At 42.3% G+C, this 24,655-nt stretch overlaps 1 protein-coding gene across 1 annotated transcript in view; it reads right to left on the bottom strand.

Moving 5' to 3' along the window:
- The window catches only part of LOC126282514 (probable E3 ubiquitin-protein ligase HERC1), a 715,173-nt gene that overhangs the window by 185,617 nt on the left and 504,901 nt on the right, over nt 1-24,655 (bottom strand). The window contains 1 exon segment of the mRNA XM_049982172.1: nt 23,773-23,902. Within this exon segment, the coding sequence (XP_049838129.1) occupies nt 23,773-23,902 (130 nt within the window).

Below are 24,655 nucleotides of genomic sequence, written 5' to 3'. Positions count from 1 at the left end.
ACATATTTGCTAGTTCCACTAGATGAGGAATCACAATGTTATATGGTCATGAACACTCCTTTTAGCTTGTAAAAATACAAGCACTTGCAATTTGGGATCTTTTCCACTCCGGCAACCTTTCAAAGGTACCTGAAACAGTTAACCATGTCCATTCCTGCTTGTACCAACTGTTTTGCTTTCTTCTCGCTCAGGAAACCTCCCCCCAGGATGCAGGTTACTCTCAATTCTTTGACAACGAGAAAGATACATTTTACTTTATCTTCCCCTAGGCATAAATCTACCAGCACCTGATACTGAACGTTTTGTGCTTGTGCTCCCATGGCTCCAATGACACAGCAGTTTTGTACAGGAAATGTCGAGGTGCTTAGCATCAGAACCACTTGCACAAGTTTTGTACCCTTTTTACTGTGTTGTGTGATGCACGGTTCAAGTGTCACTTGCACAAATGCAGTTTTTTTTTTTTTTCATGAGCAAGTGAAATACCTCAGACACTGCATTGGCTCTTTACGCTGCCCCAAAAACTTACAGGAGCTACAGGCCTTTTTGGGAAAGGTGAATTATTATTCTAAGTTCCTGCCATAAGTGCCCCACATTAAGCATCTGCTCAACCAGTTGTGAAAGAAAAGCATTCAGCTCAGGTGGACCGTTGTCTGTGGAAACCCTTTCACACAGCTGAAGTGCATGCTGAACTTGGAGCCCAACCTTACCCCCTTATCTCCAAAATGTCCTCTGGTTTTGGCTGCTGGTGCTTCTCCCTATGCCCCTGGTGCAGTGCTGGCACACAGAACAGTGACACTTTTGAGCAACAGATTGCCTATACATCAAAGAGGCTGACACCCCTCAAAATGTATACTCTCAATTGAATAAGAAGATGTAGCGATTGCCTTTGCCATTAAGAAGTTACATGTCTACCTATTCAGGAACAAGTTTACTCTCATTATGGACCACAAACCATTGATAGTACCTGTTGGACCACACTCTCAGCTTGCAGAGAGGACAGGACAACAGCTCCAGTGTTGGGTGCTTTTTCTCAGCTCCTACAATTATAGCATTACATGCAAACTCAAAACACAACACACAAATGTTGATGCCTTCTCTCATCTCCCGTTAGGGCCCAACCCAACTTTTGACTGTCAGGAAATCTCCTATTTCTACACTGTTGTGGAATAACAGCATACCTTTGACGGATTTCCCATTACAGCTGCTCAGATTGCTACAGACATGTGCCACGACCCTGTCCTATGGTGTGTCATGCACTATGTGCTCCATGAGTGGCCCACTTATTTTTCGAAGTCTGCCAGTCCAGAATGCAGACTTGGACCTGTCTATCCTGTGTCTTCAGGTTCAGCGACTCCTCCATCAAGGGCATTAAAGTATAATGTGGATGAAAGTCCTTGCGAGGTGACATGCCTACTGGCTGGGGCCGAACAAGGGTATGGAGGCAACAGTGCACAGCTGTTCCGCTTGTGCCCAGAACCAGGTTGTTCCTTACCAGACCTTCACCCCCTTGGCCCACACCATGTCCCCCTGCAACCACATTCATCTGGACTTTGCTAGCCCCTTTCTAGGCTCTATGTGGCTCACTGTTATGGACGCTTATTCTAATTACCATACATGGTCAGCATGGCACCCACTACCACTGACACCATCCTCAATGCACTCTTCCAGATTCTGGCCATCGAAGGACTTTCCCAAACCATCGTGTTGGACAGTGAGCATCAATTCATGCAGAGAGATTCTAAACAGTTCTACATGTCCAAAGGCATCAAGCACCTGTTTAGTGCACCATTTCATCTGTCCTCCAACAGTGAAGCGGAACAGACTGTACAAAGTTTAAGCAACATATGTTACAGGAAGTAGGCACTTCCACCACAATCACCACTGCTGTCTCACCACGTTTCTGAGCACCTACAGGTCTACCTGTAGCCCAGCAAAGCTCCTTCATGGATGGTACATGCATACTTTCCTAAATCTCCTGGCCCCACAGCCCCAGGTAGTCTGATCTGCCACAACAGATGCTACCTGCTGGGATCAGCAGTATAGACACGCTCGTGCTTGGCGAAACCCAGGTGGATGCTGCCTACAATGGTTACCACCCGTAGGCAACACCTTATGTCAGTTGACACTACAAGAGGCTTGTGGCACCATCATACCAATGAACTCTGTCCATGCTTATCGACCGCACTACCATCAGTGGCTCAGTTTGACCTGAAATGCCAACCTTTGTTGATCCCCCACATGCATGGTTGGAACTTGCACTTCAGGGAACCAGTGGTGGCTCCCATAGAGGCATGAATGCAGGTGGCATCCTAACTGCAACATCTGTTTCCATGGCTATTGTCTCCCCCACAAAGACGCCCCAGTACATTGTCAGATGCTCTGGGTACTTCCGTACAGCTAGTGGGGCTTTACTATCGAGACGGCTCATGTGCTGCTAGGTCATATCCACAAGCATAGTCTCGGCTGCTTCTGTCCCTGCGTACCGAATTCAGGAGGAAGGAATCTGACATCCCAGTCCAGAGAGTTTGAAAGTCTGCCTGCAAGCAAGGGCTTCAAAGAAGGCCAATAGATGGCACTGTTCTAACCTGCAAGTGCTCATGTCACCGCTACAGTGTTGGTGACACAAACACACCCATCCTGCCAGCCTATCAATGACTGCAGCTACCCATTAAAGCCAGCAGAGCAGTTGCTCCATAAGTCCACTGTGATTCCATTGTGCTACTATACTGATCTCATCATCATTGTTTTGCTTCCAGATGAACTGCATCTTAGATTTTCGATCTCAGTTTACTCATTGGGCTTGTTATTCCAACGCGTCCTCTTTATTGTATGTCTTTCTCTTGATGTTGTCCACCTGTTTGTTTACTTTCTAGTGGCTTGCTGCTGATGACATTGGGCAGTCTCTGCAGGTTCTCAAAAGATTCCTGGTCTGTTCGATTCTGATCACTACACCTAAAGTATTTAAACCAGTAAAACATTGGTGAGATTAGTAACACAAAACTAATATGGAGGCTTAGAACACACAAAATTGTTGCAGTTACGCAAAATTGTTGCAAGGCTGTTGTAGAGGAACAGTAAACAGTTTATTCATGTCAAGTTATGTATCTAAACTGCTACCAAGATAACAGTACTACAACAGGAGCCTAATACAGTGTATAGTATTCTAGTGCCTTTATTGAGACAAAAATATCAAGGACTTTAAAACACTTCAAAAGTTCATATGAGATGTATATAGTCTGCTGGGAATAAGCTAATTTTTCTTCAAATACCACGATTTACTCTGCTGGCCATTAAAATGGAAAGATCAGTAAGGAAAGCAAATGACTAATTTTTTCTTATTCTGCATACACAGTACAGTAGGAAGAACATACGATTAAATTTAAGTGTAATTTGAGGGCATACTGGGTGCAAAAGTAAGTACCTATGGTAGCAAAACACTTCATAATGACTCAAACTGAACTTTTATGACAGATATGAATATGTTGTTCCACACTACTTCAATTAAAAGCCAGAGCTCACAATCATAGCTGCTGGTGAGAGGTGGCAAGCCAGCTTCTTGGCAACTCATCACTCCATGTTTTCAGTGGGTGAGAGACCCATAGACTTCACCAGCCACAGCAGTAGTTAAGTACTTTCTGTGTTGAGGTAGGTCAGGACAGCACGGGCAACTTGAGTACTTTCATTGTCAAGATTGGGTATAAACTTATAAGCAGATCCTTTCATTGATGATTAACCACATTTAGAGACAACATAAGTCACTGGTACGGACGTTCCCCAATCAAACTATCATCCCTGGAGGACACTTTATTCATCCAATAACCAATTAGGAAAATTACAATTTTGTATGTGATTGCCATGACAGGATCTCCAGCAAAACATTACTAAATGTGTTCTCAAATAAATACTTAGAACAAATTGTTTGGAAGCCCACTCATGATGGAAATATATTGGATTACTAACAACAAACATATCTGACCTCATTTAGGATGTCCACACAGTAACTCGTACCAGTGACCATGAGGCAGTTGCAGCAACAATGATTACTAAAGTACAAAGGGTAACTACAAAGTCGAAGGAGCTATATGGTCCGCAAATTAGATAAACAGGCAGTAGTGTCATATCTTAATAGGGAATCCAAAACATTTAGCTCTGGAGAGGAGCAAACAGAAGAAGTCTATCAAGTTAAGAACAAAACGTTGACCATGCACTTGAAGGACATGTTCTTAGCAGAACACTTCATAATGGGTGACAGAGTTCATGGTATAAATAAATGTAAATAATCCTCTCAACAAACAGAGACTACTACATAATAAGTGTAAAACAAAGCATTGGACAATAGATAGGGATATTCTGCATGAAACTTTTTTGGCTATCAAGAGGACAATGTGTAAACCCTAAAATGACTACAGTTGCAGAAAATTGTCAAAATATCTCTCACAAAACTCAAAGAAACTCTGGTTACATTGTTAAAGACTGATAGTGGTATCAAAGTTAATGTCCAACACTCATGGATGAGGTAGGGACTGAAATTAAGGGCAGGAAACTGAAAGCACCAATGCTGAACTCCATTCTGAAAAGTTCATTTACAAATCAAGACTTAGGAGAAGGGGCATTTTAACTGTCACAAAAGAGCAAAGATGAGTGATATAGGTATTAGTGGCAGTGGTATTGAGAAAGAAATAGATAAAACTGAACAAAGCTTCAGCATCCAAAGGAATCCATATCAGACACTGTACCATATTATCAGTTGAGTTAGCCCCTCTTTTAACTACAACCTACTGCAGATACCTTGAACAAAAAACTACACTCAGTGGATAATGGAAAGCAGTCATGCTTGGGTAGCCCAGATGGTAGAGCTCTTGCCCATGAAAGGCAAAGGTTCCAACTTTAAGTATCGATCTAGCACATAGTTTTAAGCCACCAGGAAGTTTCATATCAGTGCAGATTCCACTGCAGAATGGAAATTTCATTCTGCAAACATCTCCCAGCCTGTGGCTGAGACATGTCTCTGCAATATTGTTTCTTCCAGGAGAGCTAGAGCTGCAAGATCTGCAGGAGAGCTTCTGTGAAGTTTGGAAGGTAGAAGACGAGGTACTGGAGGAATTTAAGCTGTGAGGATGGGTCATGAGTCATGCTTTGGTAACTCAGTTGGTAGAGCACTTGCCCGCAACAAGCAAGGGTCCCGAGTTCAAGTCTTGGTCTGGCACACAGTTTTAATCTTACAGGAAGTTTCACATCAGTGCACACTCCGCTGCAGAGTGGAAATTTCATTCTGGAACCTCTGTTTTTTTTGCAAACGATGCTATTATTTATAATGAATTACTGTTCGAAAGACCTGCACAAGTATCCAGTCAGATCTTGATAAGATTTCAAAGTGGTGCAAAATTTTGCTACTTGCTTGAAATGTTCAAGAATGTAAAGTTGTGCACTTCACTTCACACTTATTCTTAGCTAAAACAGGTGGCACACTCTGGTTCATTAATAGAATACTATTGAAATGCAATCAATAAAGGAGATTGCTTACAAATCACTTGTGCAATCTATTCTAGAATATTGCTGAAGTGTGTGGAACCCACACCAAACAGGACTAACTGGGGATATTTGATGTTTACAGAGACGGGCACATCTAGAAATGGCAGTTTCTTGTTCTTCTCTACTTCCATGGTAAATGTTATGTTGGCATGGAGGCTGTTCAAGTGTCTTAGGAGGTCACCGAGCTGTTCTTCACCATGGCTCCACACCACGAAAGTATCATCGACGTACCTGTACCACACCTTAGATTTCCAAGTCGCCGAGTCCAGTGCCTGTGCTTCGAATTGTTCCATGAAGAAGTTGGCCACCACTGGACTGTGAGGAGTACCCATAGCGACACTTTCCAGCTGTTCGTAGAAATCTCCATTCCACGTGAAATAGCTCGTGGTGAGACATGCATGGAAGAGCTTTCTGATGTCCTGCGGGAAAATGGAACCGATGTGCTCCAGAGCGTCACTGAGTGGCACTTTAATAAATAATGAAACAACATCAAAGCTGACTAACATGTCGTTTGGTGCCAGTTTCAGTTTCTTCAGCTTCTCAATGAAATGTCCTGAGTCCTTAATGTATGTGTCGGTCTTCCCCACGTGTGGCTGGAGCAGAGAGGCCAAGTGTTTTGCCAGTTTATATGTCGGTGATCCAGGAGCGCTAACGATCGGTCTCAGTGGAACGTTGTTCTTATGGATCTTGGGTAATCCATACAGCCGAGGTGGTAGGGCTTCTGTGTTGCGCAGATTTCTCTGTATGTCCGCTGGCAGAGAAGATGCCTTGACTAATCGATCTGTATTCCATGTGATGCGCTGCATCGGATCTGTGCTTAGTTTTCGGTACGTCGTCGGATCTAATAGGTCTCGGATCTTTTGCTCATAATCTTCGGTCTTCATTACGACGGTCGCATTCCCCTTATCGGCAGGCAGTACCAATATACTCTTGTCGGCGTTGAGATTCTTAATGGCTTGTACCTCTCCTTTCTTCAGGTTACCAGCTGTTGGTTTTGCTCGGCGCAGTATCCTGGCTGTTTCCGTGCGTGAAAGGGCAGAGGAAATACGCTCTGGAGCACATCGGTTCCATTTTCCCCGCAGGACATCAGAAAGCTCTTCCATGCATGTCTCACAACGAGCTATTTCACGTGGAATGGAGATTTCTACAAACAGCTGGAAGGTGTCGCTATGGGTAGTCCTTTCAGTCCAGTGGTGGCCAACTTCTTCATGGAACAATTCGAAGCACAGGCACCGGACGCGGCGACTTGCAAACCTAAGATGTGGTACAGGTACGTCTATGATACTTTCGTGGTGTGGAGCCATGGTGAAGAAGAGCTTGGTGACCTCCTAAGACACTTGAACAGCCTCCATGCCAACATAACATTTACCATGGAAGTAGAGAAGAACAAGAAACTGCCATTTCTAGATGTGCTGGTCACAAGGAACGGCGAAAACCTGGGACACAGCGTGTATTGAAAACCGACACACACGGACCGATACCTGCACAAACTGTCAAACCACCACCCGAGCCAGAAATGAAGCATGATTAGTACGCTCATAACGAGAGCAGGACGAATATGTGAGCTGCAACACCTCAAACGAGAAATGCAACACCTGAGCAGCAATGGGTACTCCAAAAATTATATTAGAAGTGTAACAGAGGCAAACACTCGGCGAAGTAAGGAACCAGAAAAAGAAATGTCGGGTACGGCCTTTCTGCCATACATTCCCAGAGTGACGAGCTGAATCAGCCGTATATTGTGCAAACATGGCGTAAAGACGACTTTCAAACCGACAAGGAAGATAAAAGAGTGTCTTAGATCGGCGAAGGAGAAAAGACCCAGTTGCAATGTTGGGAATATACCGTATACCATGCACATGCAGAAAAGTTTATGTTGGAATGACTGGACGATCCATCAACACCAGGATCAAAGAGCATAAGCGACATTGCAGGTTGGGACAGGTGGAGAAATCGGCCGTGGCAGAGCACGCACTGAATGAGAGTGACCACGTAATAAAATTCGCTGACACGGAAGTTCTGGCTGTAGAGAAGCACTATCACACGCACTTGTTCAGAGAAGCTGTAGAAATACAAAAACACGCGAACAGTTTGAACAAGAAAGAGGAAAGCCTTAAGGTCAACGGATCCTGGCTTCCCGTACTGCAGCGAACGACCGTTGCAGGTAGCAAGAGGAGAAGCGCACCGGAAATGACTGCGGAGGAGCCCTCGGACGTTGGCGTGCCAGGTACATATAGTCTGCGCCCGCGAGCTCGGCTCCAGTTCACCACCGGCAATGGAGGGTGAAGCTTCGACAATGCCAGCCACTCGTGCTGACGAAACGTCAGAAAAATCATTAGATGAACGTCGGCCGAAGAACCCGAGACAGAAGCCAATAGGCAGTTTGTCAACAAGTGGCCACGAAAGCCTTAAAATTTTGTACTACTAATTTCTCTTGTTGTCATGTTAAAATTTGCTTCTTTTGCCAAAACACAGTGGAGTCTACACAGAATCACCTCAGTAACATATTGTGCATATGCAATTGCAAGATAATTCTGAAACATTTGTTTATTAAGTTAGGAACTGAGAAAAAGAAAGGTCAGTATTTTATGAAGAAGCACATCCTTGGTACAAAATCAACATGTAATGTCTACACTTACATTGTTCTAAAACCTGTAGCATTTCTCATTTGACCAGTTATCAATGGCCTAGAAAAATTATATTCTTTCATTGAAAAAGTCTGTAGATTGTGGAATAACGAGGTAGATAATGAAGTTTTGTACAGCAGTCAAATGACAAAATACTCCCCTCTTTGCATGCTATCATATGCCAAAATCCCATTTCATATCTCAGACTGTTTATATAATAAAGAGCATATTTCACTCTGACACAGCATGATCACAAAACATATTATGTAATATGCACCACATGCAAAATCACAGACTCCCACTTCTCATTGCAAACTTTTTCAAATTTTGCACAGTGTGTTACTTCCGGATAAATATCACAATTGCAAAGACCATTAACAAAATGTTGGGCTCATCACCATGAATCTGACATATAAAGCTATAAGTAATGTAAAAGTGAATTTGTTTACCAAACAGTTTCAGGAAAATCATTTGAGAAAGATTGACGCGTGTGCACCTTCATACAGTCATCACCGACTGGCCAAAAGGTGGCGAACACTGTCAGCTCCCCTTCTGTACAAACAAATAAACAAATGAACTTGCCCAGCACTTTAGATGAAAACTGTTCACTCCACATCGGCCACTGCAACCTGTGCCGACTCTACCACCACGAGCACCAACACTGAGGGACAGAAAAGGCAGTCCCAGTAGGCCCCAATCCTGCTGCTGTCAAATTCTGACTTATGCTGGCAGAGGTTTCTCCATCTTACATAAGGCATTACATGACTTCTCACAAACAAACAACATTCAATGTGTTTGCTGAATGAGAAACCCACTGCTTCTTTCCTTATACATAGAATGTACATGGCATTACTCCTGCCTACTTTGAGCAGTTCCACCAAAATGCAAACCATTAGTGTATCCAAGCATGCCAGTTTGATGTTTGTTACAAGTTATCTTCAGCTGTTGCAATTTTAATGGCTTGCAATGTATCTACAAGTCCTCATACAATTTCATTTGGATTGCCACAAGGAACAATACTGAGTTGCTTTCTTTATATTATTTATACATCAGATCCCGATAAGCACTTCCTACCCCTGGTACACAGTCTATTGCATATACAGGGTAGTGCACAAAATATGTCACCATTTTGTTTTTAAATAAACACTTTTCTGACACAAAACCCAAACGAAAATCTTATTGTTGTGTTCTTCAGTCCTGAGACTGGTTTGATGCAGCTCTCCATGCTAATCTATCCTGTTCAAGCTCCATCATCTCCCAGTACCAACTGCAACCTACATCCTTCTGAATCTGCTTAGTGTATTCATCTCTTGGTCTCCCTCTATGATTGTTACATGCCACACTGCCCTCCAATGCTAAATTTGTGATCCCTTGATGCCTCAGGACATGTCCTACCAACTGATCCCTTCTTCTAGTCAAGTTGGGCCACAAACTTCTCTTCTCCCCAATCCTATTCAATACCTCCTCACTAGTTATGTGATCTACCCACCTAATCTTCAACATTCTTCTGCAGCACCACATTTCAAAAGCTTTTATTCTCTTCTTGTCCAAACTATTTATTGTCCATGTTTCAGTTCCATACATGGCTACACTCCATACAAATACTTTCAGAAACGACTTCCTGACACTTAAATCTATACTCGATGTTAACAAATTTCTCTTCTTCAGAAACACTTTCCTTGCCATTGCCAGTCTACATTTTATATCCTCTCTACTTCGACCATCATCAGTTATTTTGCTCCCAAAATAGCAAAACTCCTTTACTAATTTAAGTGTCTCATTTCCTAATCTAATTCTCTCAGCATCACCCGACTTAATTTGACTACATTCCATTATAATCGTTTTGCTTTTGTTGATGTTCATCTTATATCCTCCTTTCAAGACACTGTCCATTCCGTTCAACTGCTGTTCCAAGTCCTTTGCTGTCTCTGACAGAATTACAATGTCATCGGCGAACCTCAAGGTTTTTATTTCTTCTCCATGGATTTTAATACCTACTCCGAACTTTTCTTTTGTCTCCTCTACGGCTTGCTCAATATACGGATTGAATAACACTGGGGAGAGGCTTTCCTTTCATGTCTGTCGAAACTTATAACTGCTACATGCTTTCTGCACAAATTGTAAATAACCTTTTGCTCCCTGTGTTTTACCCCTGCCACCTTCAGAATTTGAAAGAGAGTATTCCAGTCAACATTGTCAAAAGCTTTCTCTAAGTCTACAAATGCTAGAAATGTAGGTTTACCCTTCCTTAATCTAGCTTCTAAGATAAGTCGTAGGGGCAGTATTGCCTCACGTGTTCCCACATTTCTATGGAATCCAAACCGATCTACCCCCAGGTCGGCTTCCTGCAGTTTTTCCATTAGTCTGTAAAGAATTCACGTTAGTATTTTGCAGCCGTGACTTATTAAAGTGATAGTTCGGCAATTTTCACATGTGTCAACACCTGCTTTCTTTGGGATTGGAATTATTATATTCTTCTTGAAGTCTGAGGGTATTTAGCCTGTCTCATACATCTTGCTCGCCAGATGGTAGAGTTTTGTCGGGACTGGCTCTCCCAAGGCCATCAGTAGTTCTAATGGAATGTTGTCTACTCCCGGGGCCTTGTTTCAACTCAGGTCTTTCAGTGCTCTGTCAAACTCTTCACGCAGTATCGTATCTCCCATTTTATCTTCATCTACATCCTCTTCCATTTCCATAATATTGTCCTCAAGTACATCACCCTTGTATAGAACCTCTATATACTCCTTCCACCTTTCTGCTTTCCCCTCTTTGCTTAGAACTGGGTGTCCATCTGAGCTCTTCATATTCATACAAGTGGCTCTCTTTTCTCCAAAGGTCTCTTTAATTTTCCTGTAGGCAGTATCTATCTTACTCCTAGTGAGATAAGCCTCTACATCCTTACATTTGTCCTCTGGCCATGCCTGCTTAGCCATTTTGCACTTCCTGTGGATCTCATTTTTGAGACGTTTGTATTCCTTTTTGCCTGCTTCATTTACTGCATTTTTATATTTCCTCCTTTCATCAATTAAATTCAATATTTCTTCTGTTACCCAAGGATTTCTACTAGCCCTCGTCTTTTTACATATTTGATCCTCTGCTGCCTTCACTACTTCATCCCTCAGAGCTACCAGGAAAATATACTACCACAGAAAGAACCCTGTGAAGAATAGTTCTAACCCAGCACTTGCTCTACATGTCCACCATTCTGATTCCTAACTTTCTTCACATGAACACTGACGTTAGCAATATCCTTATGGCATGTCTTCCACAATTTCACTGGAAGCTTGAAGAATAAGGTATCCGAATTCCATTAAATCACGTGGACATTTCAAGGAAATTGCTTTCTTCAGGTACCTCCAAAGAAAGATGATACATGGGTTGATGTCTGGATTATTGGGTGGACCAAAATTGTCCACAACTGAGATGTCCTGGAAATCTGAGTGAAGCGACTCACATGTCAACGCACTCATTTAAGAAATCCAAGACAGTGTTTGCAGTGGATTTGCTCCATCTTGCATGAACTATTGCATACTGAAGGACAACACAGTAGCAAGAAGCTGTGGAACAGAAGTTATTGTGGGGCATGCCTAAATAACGCACATTGTTCACAGTTTCTTCAAGGAAAAAAGGTCCAGTAACACTGTGACTCGATATCGTGACCCACGCTGTAATCCTCGGAGAATGAAAATGTCATTCAAGAAGCACGTTTGGGTTTTCAGTAGCCCAAAAGTGTATATTTTGCTTGTTAACTGCTATATCCAAATGAAAATGCTCCTCGTCTGAAAACCAAACGTTCTTCAGAATTTGTTCCCAACCTCCTCCAAGCAGGCAAACTACAGTTTCTGCCATTTGTGTTTTGTAGTGAACTTCTGAGCAGAGGTCATGTTGTACAGGTACATTCAGAAGTCCCTTTGAAGTATCTGTTGAACAGAGCACCTGGATATGCTCAGTTTCACTGCTGCCTTTCAGCACGATTTGCTGGGGCTTCTCTGTGGAACACCTCATACCATTTCAATATTCTCTGATGAACAAACAAGCTTTAGCCAAGGTTGCTTTACTTCCAATACTGATCCTTCTTATACAAATTAATCACACAGCCTGTGAATGGTTCTCTTGTAAGGGGCCCACCATATGTTAAACTGTTGTCAAAACTGCCTCTGAGTCTCAACGGGACATTTTTTTCATGAATAAGTAACAACTGCTGATCATTGCTGCATTGTTACTCATCCACTGTAGGTCATGTTGCACAGACTAGGCTCGTAGCTATGGTATCTCCAAATTTTACTGCTACTGTAGTTGAGATAATCAATGGGATACCTAGTGTGCTTCATAAATTATGTACAAAACCAAGGTTGATACATTCCGTATGCCACTCTATAGGTGATGTCTACATTAACAGTCTATCAGTCAAGCAGAAGATCAAGCATAGCAAGATTTAAACAAACCAATGAAGAGCATAAATATATAGCTTTTCAACAATGGGCTATAAATGTTAACACAGAAATATATTAAAAACAAAGATTCCAAGACTTACCAAGCGGGAAAGCGCCGGCAGACAGGCACATGAACAAAACACACAAACACACACACACAGAATTACGAGCTTTCGCAACTGGCAGTTGCTTCGTCAGGAAAGAGGGAAGGAGAGGGAAAAATGAAAGGATGTGGGTTTTAAGGGAGAGGGTAAGGAGTCATTCCAACCCCGGCAGCGGAAAGACTTCCCTTAGGGGGAAAAAAAAAAAAAGGACAGGTGTACACTCGCACAAACACACACACACACACACACACACATATCCATCCGCACATACACAGACACAAGCAGACATATTTAAAGGCAAAGAGTAAGGGCAGATATGTCAGTCGAGGCGGAAGTACAGAGGCAAAGAAGTTGTTGAAAGACAGGTGAGGTATGAGCGGCGGCAACTTGAAATTAGCGGAGGTTGAGGCCTGGCGGATATCGAGAAGAGAGGATATACTGAAGGGCGAGTTCCCATCTCCGGAGTTCGGATACGTTGGTGTTGGTGGGAAGTATCCAGATAACTCGGACGGTGTAACACTGTGCCAAGATGTGCTGGCCGTGCATCAAGGCATGTTTAGCCACAGGGTGATCCTCATTACCAACAAACACTGTCTGCCTGTGTCCATTCATGCGAATGGACAGTTTGTTGCTGGTCATTCCCACATAGAAAGCGTCACAGTGCAGACAGGTCAGTTGGTAAATCACGTGGGTGCTTTCACATGTGGCTCTCCCTTTGATCATGTACACCTTCTGGGTTACAGGACTGGAGTAGGTGGTGGTGGGAGGGTGCATAGGACAGGTTTTACACCGGGGGCGGTTGCATGGGTAGGAGCCAGAGGGTAGGGAAGGTGGTTTGGGGATTTCATAGGGATGAACCAAGAGGTTACGAAGGTTAGGTGGATGGCGGAAAGACACTCTTGGTGGAGTGGGGAGGATTTCATGAAGGATGGATCTCATTTCGGGGCAGGATTTTAGGAAGTCGTATCCCTGCTGGAGAGCCACATTCAAGGTCTGATCCAGTCCCGGGAAGTATTCTGTCACAAGTGGGGCACTTTTGGGGTTCTTCTGTGAGAGGTTCTGGGTTTGAGGGGATGAGGAAGTGGCTCTGGTTATCTGCTTCTGTACCAGGTTGGGAGGGTAGTTGCGGGATACGAAAGCTGTTTTCAGGTTGTTGGTGTAATGGTCGAGGGATTCAGGACTGGAGCAGATTCGTTTGCCACGAAGGCCTAGGCTGTAGGGAAGGGACCGTTTGATATGGAATGGGTGGCAGCTGTCATAATGGAGGTACTGTTGCTTGTTGGTGGGTTTGATGTGGACGGATGTGTGCAGCTGGCCATTGGACAGATGGAGGTCAACGTCTAGGAAAGTGGCATGGGATTTGGAGTAGGACCAGGTGAATCTGATGGAACCAAAGGAGTTGAGGTTGGAGAGGAAATTCTGGAGTTGTTCTTCACTGTGAGTCCAGATCATGAAGATGTCATCAATAAATCTGTACCAAACTTTGGGTTGGCAGGCTTGGGTAACCAAGAAGGCTTCCTCTAAGCGACCCATAAATAGGTTGGCATACGAGGGGGCCATCCTGGTACCCATGGCTGTTCCCTTTAATTGTTGGTATGTCTGGCCTTCAAAAGTGAAGAAGTTGTGGGTCAGGATGAAGCTGGCTAAGGTGACGAGGAAAGAGGTTTTAGGTAGGGTGGCAGGTGATCGGCGTGAAAGGAAGTGCTCCATTGCAGCGAGGCCCTGGACGTGCGGGATATTTGTGTATAGGGAAGTGGCATCAATGGTTACAAGGATGGTTTCCGGTGGTAACAGACTGGGTACGGATGCCAGGCGTTCGAGAAAGTGGTTGGTGTCTTTGATGAAGGATGGGAGACTGCATGTAATGGGTTGAAGGTGTTGATCTACGTAGGCAGAGATACGTTCTGTGGGGGCTTGGTAACCAGCTACAATGGGGCGGCCAGGATGTTTGGGTTTGTGAATTTTAGGAAGTAGGTAGAAGGTAGGAGTGCGAGGTGTCGGTGGGGTGAGGAGTTTGATGGAGTCAGGTGAAAGGTTTTGTAGGGGGCCTAAGGTTCTGAGGATTCCTTGAAGCTCCGCCTGGACATCAGGAATGGGATTACCTCGGCAAACTTTGTATGTAGAGTTGTCTGAAAGCTGACGCAGTCCCTCAGCCACATACTCCCGACGATCAAGTACCACGGTCGTGGAACCCTTGTCAGCCGGAAGAATGATGATGGATCGGTCAGCTTTCAGATCACGGATAGCCTGGGATTCGGCTGTGGTGATGTTGGGAGTAGGATTAAGGTTTTTCAAGAAAGATTGAGAGGCAAGGCTGGAAGTGAGAAATTCCTGGAAGGTTTGGAGAGGGTGATTTTGAGGAAGAGGAGGTGGGTCCCGCTGTGATGGAGGACAGAACTGTTGCAGGCAGGGTTCAATTTGGATAGTGTCTTGGGGAGTTGGATCATTAGGAGTGGGATCAGGATTGTTTTTCTTCGTGGCAAAGTGATATTTCCAGCAGAGACTACGAGTGTAGGACAGTAAATCCTCGACAAGGGCAGTTTGGTTGAACCTGGGAGTGGGGCTGAAGGTGAGGCCTTTGGATAGGACAGAGGTTTCGGATTGGGAGAGGGGTTTGAAGGAAAGGTTAACTACTGAATTGGGGTGTTGTGGTTCCAGATTGTGTTGACTAGAATTTTGAGGTGTTGGGGGGAGTGGAGCTTGAAGTGGGAGATTGAGTAGATGGGAGAGACTGGGTCTGTGTGCAATGAGAGGAGGTTGAGGTTTGTTGGAAAGGTTGTGGAGGGTGAGTGAGTTGCCTTTCCGGAGGTGGGAAACCAGGAGATTGGATAGTTTTTTGAGGTGGAGGGTGGCATGTTGTTCTAATTTGCGGTTGGCCTGTAGGAGGATGCTATGTACAGCCGGTGTGGATGTGGGAGAGGAAAGATTGAGGACTTTGATTTGGGATAGGAGTTGACGGGTGTGTTCATTGGCCGAGTCGATGTATAGGTGAAGGATTAGGCGGGTGAGGGCTATGGATTGTGCTGTTTGGAACTGGTATAAGGACTGATGGAAAGAAGGATTGCAGCCAGAGATGGGAACTTTAAGTGTGAGGCCTTTGGGAGTAATGCCAAATGTCAGACAAGCCTCAGTAAATAAAATATGGGAGCGTAATCTGGCTAGGGTGAAGGCATGTTTGCGGAGGGAATGTAAATAAAATTTAATGGGGTCGTTGTAGGGATGTTGTGAGGTTGACATGGTATTAGTAGGTGGAAAGGGTAATATGAGGTTAAAGTGAAAGTAAAGAGAGATTTATATAGGGAGAGATAAAGGTGTGAAAAAAGTCGAAAAAGTGTTGGTTTGAGATGAGCTATGTTGATCATAAAACCTCTTTCCTCGTCACCTTAGCCAGCTTCATCCTGACCCACAACTTCTTCACTTTTGAAGGCCAGACATACCAACAATTAAAGGGAACAGCCATGGGTACCAGGATGGCCCCCTCGTATGCCAACCTATTTATGGGTCGCTTAGAGGAAGCCTTCTTGGTTACCCAAGCCTGCCAACCCAAAGTTTGGTACAGATTTATTGATGACATCTTCATGATCTGGACTCACAGTGAAGAACAACTCCAGAATTTCCTCTCCAACCTCAACTCCTTTGGTTCCATCAGATTCACCTGGTCCTACTCCAAATCCCATGCCACTTTCCTAGACGTTGACCTCCATCTGTCCAATGGCCAGCTGCACACATCCGTCCACATCAAACCCACCAACAAGCAACAGTACCTCCATTATGACAGCTGCCACCCATTCCATATCAAACGGTCCCTTCCCTACAGCCTAGGCCTTCGTGGCAAACGAATCTGCTCCAGTCCTGAATCCCTCGACCATTACACCAACAACCTGAAAACAGCTTTCGTATCCCGCAACTACCCTCCCAACCTGGTACAGAAGCAGATAACCAGAGCCACTTCCTCATCCCCTCAAACCTAGAACCTCTCACAGAAGAACCCCAAAAGTGCTCCACTTGTGACAGAATACTTCCCGGGACTGGATCAGACCTTGAATGTGGCTCTCCAGCAGGGATACGACTTCCTAAAATCCTGCCCCGAAATGAGATCCATCCTTCATGTACACCTGTCTTTTTTTTTTTTCCCCCTAAGGGAAGTCTTTCCGCTCCCGGCGTTGGAATGACTCCTTACCCTCTCCCTTAATACCCACATCCTTTCATTTTTCCCTCTCCTTCCCTCTTTCCTGACGAAGCAACTGCCAGTTGCGAAAGCTCGTAATTCTGTGTGTGTGTTTGTGTGTTTTGTTCATGTGCCTGTCTGCCGGCGCTTACCCGCTTGGTAAGTCTTGGAATCTTTGTTTTTAATATATTTTTCCCATGTGGAAGTTTCTTTCTATTTTATTAACACAGAAATAATTAGATGAAAATTCACGGTAGATAAAAATATGTGCTGGATAGGGAATCAAAACTGTAACCTTGCCTTTCACAAACAATGTCCTGACCAACTGAGATATCACAAATAACTCACAGTGCAGCTGTGACAGCTTCAACTTGCCAGTAATACTTCACTATTTTTAAGTTTCAAAACAGTGCATACTATGTACCAGAGTGAATATTTTATTTTGGAAAAAAAACCATCACCATTTTACCAGCATTTCTTTCTCCACAATTGCTAGCCCAACAAGGTATGCACATAAGCTTCATTGAAATGTGGAAAATGGTAGGGGTATTTGAGTAGAAAAGTCATGGGTATTGGCCGTGGGTTTTACATAGACACCTTAACTGGAACAAATATTGCTCATGAAGGACAAAGTCCTGGGTTCAATTTCTGGTTCATCACTCAGTTCTAACTTGCCAGGAAATTTGAAAACAGTGCATATGCTGAGTGAAAGATTCATTTCAGAAATAGTAATTTGTTCACAGAATTACACCTATGAATGATCTGTTAGTAAGAGGCATTAGTGAAGACTTTGAACAAGAGAAGATAGTCGCTATACTTCCCTTACAGATAGTCGACCACAAATTGTCCACTGTGTATAAAAAGATAGGATTGGTAACTATGTTAAGTCAAAGAAGAATTAACAGGCAGTTAAAATCATTATATGATACAGTATCATTTATCAGACTGATCTGCAGAGTTCAGCACTGCTTTAGTATTGGCCTACAACATCTCAAATAATGGCACATATAATGGAAGCAGAGAAATTTCAAGATCTTCCTGTTATGTATGAATTTTACAATTAATAGAGGCAGTTCAAAAACTAAAACTGAAAGTTGAGGACATGTGAATTTCAATGCTCACTGATCTCAGTAAGTCAACTTCACATCTACGGACAAATGCATTGCTACCATACAGTCAGCTGACTCAAAGCCCATAATGATAAATAGCAATGAGTGTTTTTAGTAAATCTGTTTCAAATTAAAACCGAGAAAAACCATCATGTAAAGGTGATTATGTTGTGATAAGTGATGTTAATCAATTCTTCCTCTCATGGAGCGAGTAAAAAAACTGTGATGGAAGAATTCATGCAATTATTGTGTACATTAAACATTCAATTAACATTAATGTCAGTTCTATCTTAAACCAGGACAACCCAAAAGTTCCTACTGAAATTACTGAATTAATATGGAGAGGCAATGCAACCTTGCCGTTGGTGGGGAGGCTTGCGTGCCTCAGCAATACAGATAGCTGTACCGTAGGTGCAACCACAACGATGGGGTATCTGTTGAGAGGCCAGACGAACATGTGGTTCCTGAAGAGGGGCAGCAGCCTTTTCAGTAGTTGCAGTGGCAACAGTCTGGATGATTTACTGATCTGGCCTTGTAACACTAACCAAAACAGTCTTGCTGTGCTGGTACTGCGAACGGTGGAAAGCAAGGGGAAACTACAGCTGCAATTCTACTTTATGGTTAATGATGATGGCGTCCTCTTGGGTAAAATATTCCGGAGGTAAAATAGTATACCATTTGGATCTCCGGGCGGGGACTACTCAAGAGGACGTCATTATCAGGAGAAAGAAAACTGGCGTTCTATGGATCAGAGCATGGAACGTCAGATCCTTTAATCGGGCAGGTAGGTTAGAAAATTTAAAAAGGGAATGGATAGGTTAAAGTTAGATATAGTGGGAATTAGTGATGTTTGGTGGCAGGAGGAACAAGACTTTTGGTCAGGCGAATACAGGGTTACAAATACAAAGTCAAATAGGGGTAATGCAGGAGTAGGTTTAATAAAGGGGGAAAAAAAAAATAGAATTGCGGGTAAGCTACTAAGAACACATAGTGAACGCATTATTATGGCCAAGATAGACACGAAGCCCGCACCTACTACAGTAGTACAAGTTTATATGCCAACTAGCTATGCAGATGACGAAGAAATTGAAGAAATTTATGGTCAAATAAAAGAAATTATTCAGATAGTGAAGGGAGATGAAAATTTAATAGTCATGGGTGACCGGAATTCGGTAGTAGGAAAAGAGAGATAAGGAAACGTAGTAGGTGAATGTGGATTGGGGGTAAGAAATGAAAGAGGAAGCCGCCTGGTAGAATTTTGCACAGAGCACAACTTAATCATAGCTAACACTTGGTTCAAGAATCATAAAAGAAGGTTGTATACGTGGAAGAAGCCTGGAGATACTGACAGGTTTCAGATAGATTATATAATGGTAAGACAGAGATTTAGGTACCAGGTTTTAAATTGTAAGACATTTCCAGGGGCAGATGTGGACTCTGACCACAATCTATTGGTTATGAACTGTAGATTAAAACTGAAGAAACTGCAAAAAGGTGGGAATTTAAGGAGATGAAACCTGGATGAACTGACTAAACCAGAGGTTGTACAGAGTTTCAGGGAGAGCATAAGGGAACAATTGACACGAATGGGGGAACGAAATACAGTAGAAGAAGAATGGGTAGCTTTGAGGGATGAAGTAGTGAGACGAGGGTTAGTAGAAATCCTTGGGTAACAGAAGAAATATTGAATTTAATTGATGAGAGGAGAAAATATAAAAATGCAGTAAATGAAGCAGGCAAAAAGGAATACAGACGTCCCAAAAATGAGATCCTCAGGAAGTGCAAAATGGCTAAGCAGCATGGCCAGGGGACAAATGTAAGGATGTAGAGGCTTATCTCACTAGGGGTAAGATAGATACTGCCTACAGGAAAATTAAAGAGACCTTTGGAGAGAAGAGAACCATGTGTATGAATATCAAGAGCTCAGATGGCAGCCCAGTTTTAAGCAAGGAAGGGAAGGCAGAAAGGTGGAAGGAGTATATAGAAGGTTTATACAAGGGCGATGTACTTGGGGACAGTATTATGGAAGTGGAAGAGGATGTAGATGAAGACGAAATGGGAGATACGATACTGCGTGAAGAGTTTGACAGAGCACTGAAAGACCTGAGTCGAAACAAGGCCCCCGGAGTAGACAACATTTCATTAGAACTACTGACGGCCTTGGTAGAACCAGTCCTGACAAAACTCTACCAGCTGGTGAGCAAGATGTATGAGACAGGTGAAATACCCTCAGACTTCAAGAAGAATATAATAATTCCAATCCCAAAGAAAGCAGGTGCTGACAGATGTGAAAATTACCGAACTATCAGTTTAATAAGCCACGGCTGCAAAATACTAACGCGAATTCTTTACAGACGAATGGAAAAACTGGTAGATGCAGACCTCGGGGAGGATCAGCTTGGATTCCGTCGAAATGTTGGAACACGTGAAGCAATACTGACCCTAAGACTTATCTTGGAAGCTAGATTAAGGAAAGGCAAACCTACGTTTCTAGCATTTGTAGACTTAGAGAAAGCTTTTGACAATGTTGACTGGAATACTCTCTTTCAAATTCTGAAGGTGGCAGGGGTAAAACACAGGGAGCAAAAGGTTATTTACAATTTGTACATAAAGCAGATGGCAGTTATAATGTTCGACAGACATGAAAGGAAAGCAGTGGTTGGGAAGGGAGTGAGACAGGGTTGCAGCCTCTCCCCAGTGTTATTCAATCTGTATATTGAGTAAGCCGTAAAGGAGACAAAAGAAAAGTTCGGAGTAGGTATTAAAATCCATGGAGAAGAAATAAAAACCTTGAGGTTCGCCGATGACATTGTAATTCTGTCAGAGACAGCAAAGGACTTGGAACAGCAGTTGAACGGAATGGACAGTGTCTTGAAAGGAGGATATAAGATGAACATCAACAAAAGGAAAACGAGGATAATGGAATGTTCTCAAATTAAGTCGGGAGATGCTGAGGTTATTAGATTAGGAAATGAGACACTTAAATTAGTAAAGGAGTTTTGCTATTTGGGGAGCAAAATAACTGATGATGGTCAAAGTACAGAGGATATAAAATGTAGACTGGCAATGGCAAGGAAAGTGTTTCTGAAGAAGAGAAATTTGTTAACATCAAGTATAGATTTAAGTGTCAGGAAGTCGTTTCTGAAAGTATTTGTATGGAGTGCAGCCATGTATGGAACTGAAACATGGACAATAAATAGTTTGGACAAGAAGAGAATAAAAGCTTTTGAAATGTGGTGCTGCAGAAGAATGTTGAAGATTAGGTGGGTAGATCACGTAACTAATGAGGAGGTATTGAATAGGATTGGGGAGAAGAGAAGTTTGTGGCCCAACTTGACTAGAAGAAGGGATCGGTTGGTAGGACATGTCCTGAGGCATGTAGAGGGAGACCAAGAGATGAATACACCAAGCAGATTCAGAAGGATGTAGATTGCAGTAGGTACTGGGAGATATAAAGAACATTGAAGAAGCTTGCACAGGATAGAGTAGCATGGAGAGCTGCATCAAACCAGTCTCGGGACTAAAGACCACAACAACAACAACATTGCAGCCACAGAAACTAATGAGCCTGTGAGTCAATAGTTTTATTTCTATGTAAAACATCACTCCAAAATCAGATGTGTTTTATTTAAGTATGTTTTTATCTGCTGAATGATCTTTGATTTTACACACAGATCTTAAGAGATTTTTATATAATTTGTTGGAAGTGGAAGAGAAGCTGCAATATATTAATACCCATGTACAACAGAGACTGAACGACGATGAAGTTGGGATAGGGGGGTGTTTTATATTCAACTTTGAAAACTGACAAAAGTCATAAATACAAATTTTATTTTAAGCAAACATTCTACTTGCACCATAACTATTCAACAGTGCATCAAGTGGACACTAATGAAAAATTATTGAACAATTTTGAAACAAATCTTTCATTGACCATTTTTTAATTGTGTATTAGACCTTGAGCCACCACTATGCAGCATATCTGAAATGGTAGACAAAGTGACATACATCATCCCAGCAAAAAAAAAAAAAAAAAAAAAAAAAAAAAAAAAAAAAAAAAAAAAAAAAAAAAAAAAAAAATTGCTCAAGCAATTTACTCATTGAAATAATCTATGACTTTATTTGTCAAGTTCCAAGAAATGCTTTAGTCTAATAGCAGCAGTCATGTTAGGTTTCTATGTATCACCGTCTGCAAAACAGTGAGGTAGATACCATATACACAGGGTGTTCAGAAATGCCCATTACAAACTTCTAAGATTTGTAGAGGGGAGTGTGTACATAATATTTTGAATACAAACCCATGTCCAGAAATGTACGGTTTCCATTCTACAATGGTTTCACTTCAGAAGTGATTGGGTCATCTGTCCTTCCACTCAAGCTAACTGGTCCTGCATATTCGATCTTCCTACAGAACGTACTGGATCCATTCTTGGAAGCTGTGCCACTGAAAGTCCATCAGGAAATGTGGTTTTGGCTTTATGGTGCACTGTCTCACTTCTCATGTGTGGTTCGGAGACATCTCAACAGATGACATGGGGAAAGATGGAAAGGCCAAGGTGGTCCAACTGTGTAGCCATTGCAGTCGCCAGATTTAACTCATATGGACTACTTCTTGTGATAAAATAATGAAAGTTGAATTTACAAGACTTCTGTAAAGTCAGAGGAAGATCTGCTGGCATGAGTTCTGGGCACTACAGTAGAAACTGAAGTGACACCAGTTGGGATGGAGAAAGTGTACCAAAACATACTTCACAGGTACATTGTCTGTACCAATGTTGGTGGTTGCCACATCGAGCTGCTGTTGCAATGCGTCAGTACTGTTCTGTATGTAGTGTGCTGGGTTCTTTATTGTTTTGGAATATTGTAGACATGTAACGTTTAAGTGTTAATACAAACAAGTGCACTTAAGTGATATATGGATGTTTCCTTATGTTTCGTTTCGATCTGTTACCTAGTAACTGTACTATGTCACACCTAATTCAGTTCCTCAATCAGAAGTGAACGAGTTAAACATCTGAACTGAAACTGTTGTATAATGGAAATTGTTTCCAGACAAGGGTTCCTAGTAAAAATATTATGTATTCACTCCCCTGTACAAGTCCTAGAAGTCTGTAATGGGAATTTTGGAACACCCTGAAATCTTCACTGATGTATACCTCCACAAGCAACAAAAGGTGGCACCAGAAGTTTGTAACTGTGGTTGACCTGTTGATGTCAACCACCAAATAAAAGCTACATGCTGCATTTCTTTCAACCTTGATGTGCATCACAGACTTCATCTCGCTGGCCCTTCAAGTAGTTCTACTCAGCACTTTAGAACTCAAGTGGTGGCTATGTACTTTTTTTGGATAATTCTTAAATCAATTAATGATAGTATTTACTATATTTGGACTGGTTTTACAAGAAATCAGTATACTTTGTATTGCATTGAGCAACTTAAAACAAATAGGTCATCTTACCCCTACTTCAGATCTCATACATTTTTTTAGAAATAACTATTGAAGCATTTCTTAATTCTCAGACCACCCTGTTCATCAGTTTTAGAATTATTAGATTTTTGTCTTTTGCAAAAGCTATAACCTGTTCCCTCTGTCAATAGTCTTATAGCTATAATGCATCCACACTTTACTGGGTTTCTAGAGAAAAATGCACATTAAAAATATGCAATGAACGGGAATGAAAATGAGAAATCTCTTGAACCTTCAAGAAGAAATGGGAAAATAAAATCTGTTTTTAATCTGCTCAATTTGTCAGGGGATTCACATTATGTATCTGAAATATTTTAAGTTCTGAACCAACCTTTCACACTTTCAACAAGAGAAGAACCTCCATTTGATGACAAGAGACCAACCAGAGATTGAGTGACAGCAAAATTCGCTGATATTTCAACTCCAAGTGGCTGCTTCCTAAGAGCTGCACTTAATAGTTCCTGTAAATGCAGAGAAGACAGTTGGCAATGCATATTAAATATTATCACTTAACACATCAATGAAATGATAGGTGGTAGTCAAATGAAAATGAGACAGAGGTAAAAAAAGGCAAGTCCGCTGTTCATTATTTCAAAAGTAATTGCCATAACTGTTAATACATTTATGTCACTGTGTGAAAAAGCAGTCAGTGACTTCATGGAAAATGTCAGCAGTTACCTATGGAACCTTGAGTTTACCGAGGCATGCATCTCTGGTCCTATAGTACATGTTTTTATATTTTGTTGAGTATGTGCTCGCTGTACACCAAAAATATCAATTCCCATCTGCCGACTGCAAGCATACAATGTGCTAGGAGTTCTGAGGTCCGCACCTGTTCTTTTATGTTGGGGCTCTTGAGATGAAAGAAAAGAATTTGCTCTTTTGATTGTTAGGCATAGTGTGATATAGACAAAAAGTAAACTGCTTATCTGTGATACTATTCACAATAGCACCAAGCGAGGGAAAACCGTCATTGTATTTTCTCCTAAATAAACTTTAAGGTACGATTGTTGCTTGAACAACTTCTTGTTACAATTATGTTGATCCATGTTTGTAAGTACATGCAGTTTGGGGGTGGGAACCTGCACTTTGGATCAAGCTCTTTTTCGGGGAATTTTCATTTAACTTCTTAAAATACACTACAATGGTCACTGGCCATTAAACAATGACGGTGCTGTGCCATGCTCAATGTACAGTGCATGTATCAGCAACTT

This window comes from Schistocerca gregaria, chromosome 7, assembly GCF_023897955.1.
Source record: "Schistocerca gregaria isolate iqSchGreg1 chromosome 7, iqSchGreg1.2, whole genome shotgun sequence".
Classification (NCBI taxonomy): Eukaryota; Metazoa; Arthropoda; class Insecta; order Orthoptera; family Acrididae; genus Schistocerca; species Schistocerca gregaria.
Note: the sequence above shows the minus strand (reverse complement) of the source record. Positions and strands in the feature narration are given on the sequence as shown.